The following is a 2,624-nucleotide window of genomic DNA, read 5'->3' on the forward strand; positions in this document are numbered from 1 at the left end:
GCTCCAGTTCACTCCTTGCGTTCGCGAGAGTAGCTTCGCGAACACAAAGAAGGAAACCAGAAGGCACTGAAGCTGAAGAAAGAAACCAGATTTTGTAAGTCCAAACCTCCCGTAGCCTATCCGAAACTCACCTGAGCCCTCGGAGCTCCAAACCAAATATGCACTCAAGTTCTAAAATATCATACGAACTTGCTCACGTGATCAAATCGCCAAAATAACACCTAGAACTACGAATTTAGCACCAAATTTAATGAAATTTTTAGGAAAGTTTTAAAACTTCTAACTTCACAACCGGACGTCCGAATCACGTCAAACCAACTCTGTTTCTCACCAAATTTCACAGACAAGTCTTAAATATCATAATGAACCTGTATCGGGCTCCAGGACCAGAATACGGACCCGATACTAACAAGATCAAATATTAATCAAATTCTTAAAACCATTATATTTTCAGTCTTTCAATTTTAAACAAAAAATTCATATCTTGAGCTAGGGACCTCAGAATTCGATTTTGGGCATACGCCCAGGTCCCATATTTCGATATGGACCCACCGGGACTGTCAAAATACGAGTCCGGGATCGTTTACCAAAAATATTGACCGAAGTCAACTAAAATCAACTTATAAGGAAAAAATTATTATTTTCATTAACTTTCAACATAAAAGCTTTCCATAAACACGTCTGGACTATGCACACAAATTGAAGAGAATAAAAAATAAGATTTTTAAGGCTTAAGAGTGCAGAATCGAATTCTAAAACATAAGATTACCTTTTGGGTCATCACATTTTTTCCCATAAATTTTGTGTGCAATCAAACGCGTGCATTGGGAGAGTAGGAGTATATCTTGTGTGCGGTACAAGATAAATCGTCAGTGCAAACTCAAACGTCAAACAAGGCAACTAGGTTATTTTGGTGTACTTGGTTTGCTTTGTTGACAAGAAACTTATTCCAAATTTTCCACTATAGAAAAGAGGACTGAAACCACGTAAAAAAAAGATATTTATTCTTCAACAAAGTAAGTTTTGAAGCCAAGCTAAGCGAGAAACAAAGTTCTAGAAGATGGCAGAAGTTAGGTTGCTTGGTGTTAGTGGCAGCTCTTATAGTCGCAGAGTTGAATGGGCTCTAAAGGTTAAGGGCGTGGAATATGAATTTATAGAAGAAGATCTTCAGAACAAGAGCCCTCTGCTTCTTCAATCCAATCCGGTCTTCAAGAAAATACCAGTGCTAATTCACAATGGAAAACCCATTTCTGAGTCAATGGTCATTCTTGAATACATTGATGAGACATTTGATGGCCCTTCCATTTTGCCAGAAGACCCTTATGAACGAGCTATTGCACGTTTTTGGGCTAAGTTCCTTGATGGAAAGGCGAGTTTATTTCCATAATTCTGTGCCTCTATATTTTTATTGAGTTAATTTCGTATTATTGAATTTTACTCACAATAACATTAGAATTATAAAACTATTCTTTGTCAAATTAAAGTAACTACACTGTGCGTGAAATGCTTAAAAAATACAAATGATTGAAAAGTCAAAGTTCTGATGCTGGATATTTTTCTTCTTTCTTTTTGTTTTGTTTAATGTTTGTTGATTGTATTTTGTTTTATAAAAGAAGGATTGTCAAAATATTTATATGGTTAATTTTTTTAAAATTTTGTGAGCCAAAAGTTTTGATCTTTCGGTCATTTGTATACTTTGAGCAATTCACGCTAGTTCAGTTACTTTCATGTACCAAAAGATAGTTCTTATAAATTAAAGCTGTTATAGTAGATAAGGTCCAATTGTTTCAACCTGACAAAAAATTATGTTAAAACTTTATTATTACAAGGAATAAATCCTTTTGGTCCTAAAAATTGTTAGCTTTGCTTTGTGCTTTCAGTGTTTGGAAGTAGTGGGAAAAGCATTGTGGAGCAAAGGAAAGAAGGAAAAGCAGAGCATACAACAAGAAGCTTATGAGATGCTTAAAATTGTTGACAATGAACTTAAGGACAAGAAATTTTTTGGCGGAGACAAAATTGGATTTGTTGATGTAGCTGCAAATTACATACCATTTTGGCTGGAAATTGTTGAAGAAGCAACAGGGGTTGTGCTAGTGACAAGTGAAAAGTTTCCCCATTTGTGTGCTTGGAGAGATGAGTACCTCAGCTGTAGTGAAGTTAAGGAAAACCTTCCTGATAGGGATATGATGCTTGGTTTTTTCAAAGCTAAAGTCCAAGCTGCGGCTGTGCTAAATGAATATCTATTGAAGTGATTGTAAACTTCTAAGATTCTTGTATGTGGAATAAAGCTTGTCTTCTCAGAAATTTGGGTGATTTTTCTTTTTATGTATTGAGAGAATCACTTCTATTGATGTTATTAAATGAGAGAGATTATTAATAAATGATATTTTTAGATAGTGCAGTTTATAAGTTATTTGCAATAATTAAGCCTTGAAGGGATTCTCGGTACAATCGCAAAGTTGTCGCTAGAACATGCGCATCAAAAGCAAGCATACAATTCAGGCAATAAATTAGACAATGATATAATTACGAAATTAGAACTACTAATCTTTTAAAGACATTGCACAGATCCTCTTGAGAGCAAGAATCCAGAGTTGCAATCTTCTGCTATGATCCTAGTAAGA

The 2,624-nt window shown here is 35.0% G+C and overlaps 1 protein-coding gene across 1 annotated transcript; it reads left to right on the forward strand.

Moving 5' to 3' along the window:
* The first annotated feature begins 939 nt into the window (after nt 1-939).
* Nucleotides 940-2,413, forward strand: LOC107825548 (putative glutathione S-transferase). The gene is made up of 2 exons (XM_016652421.2): nt 940-1,369; nt 1,881-2,413. Exons 1-2 carry the CDS (start codon nt 1,061-1,063, stop codon nt 2,250-2,252), a joined length of 681 nt encoding a protein of 226 aa, XP_016507907.1. The 5' UTR covers nt 940-1,060; the 3' UTR covers nt 2,253-2,413.
* Nucleotides 2,414-2,624: the final 211 nt, after the last annotated feature.

Source organism: Nicotiana tabacum, chromosome 10 (assembly GCF_000715075.1).
Source record: "Nicotiana tabacum cultivar K326 chromosome 10, ASM71507v2, whole genome shotgun sequence".
Classification (NCBI taxonomy): domain Eukaryota; kingdom Viridiplantae; phylum Streptophyta; class Magnoliopsida; order Solanales; family Solanaceae; genus Nicotiana; species Nicotiana tabacum.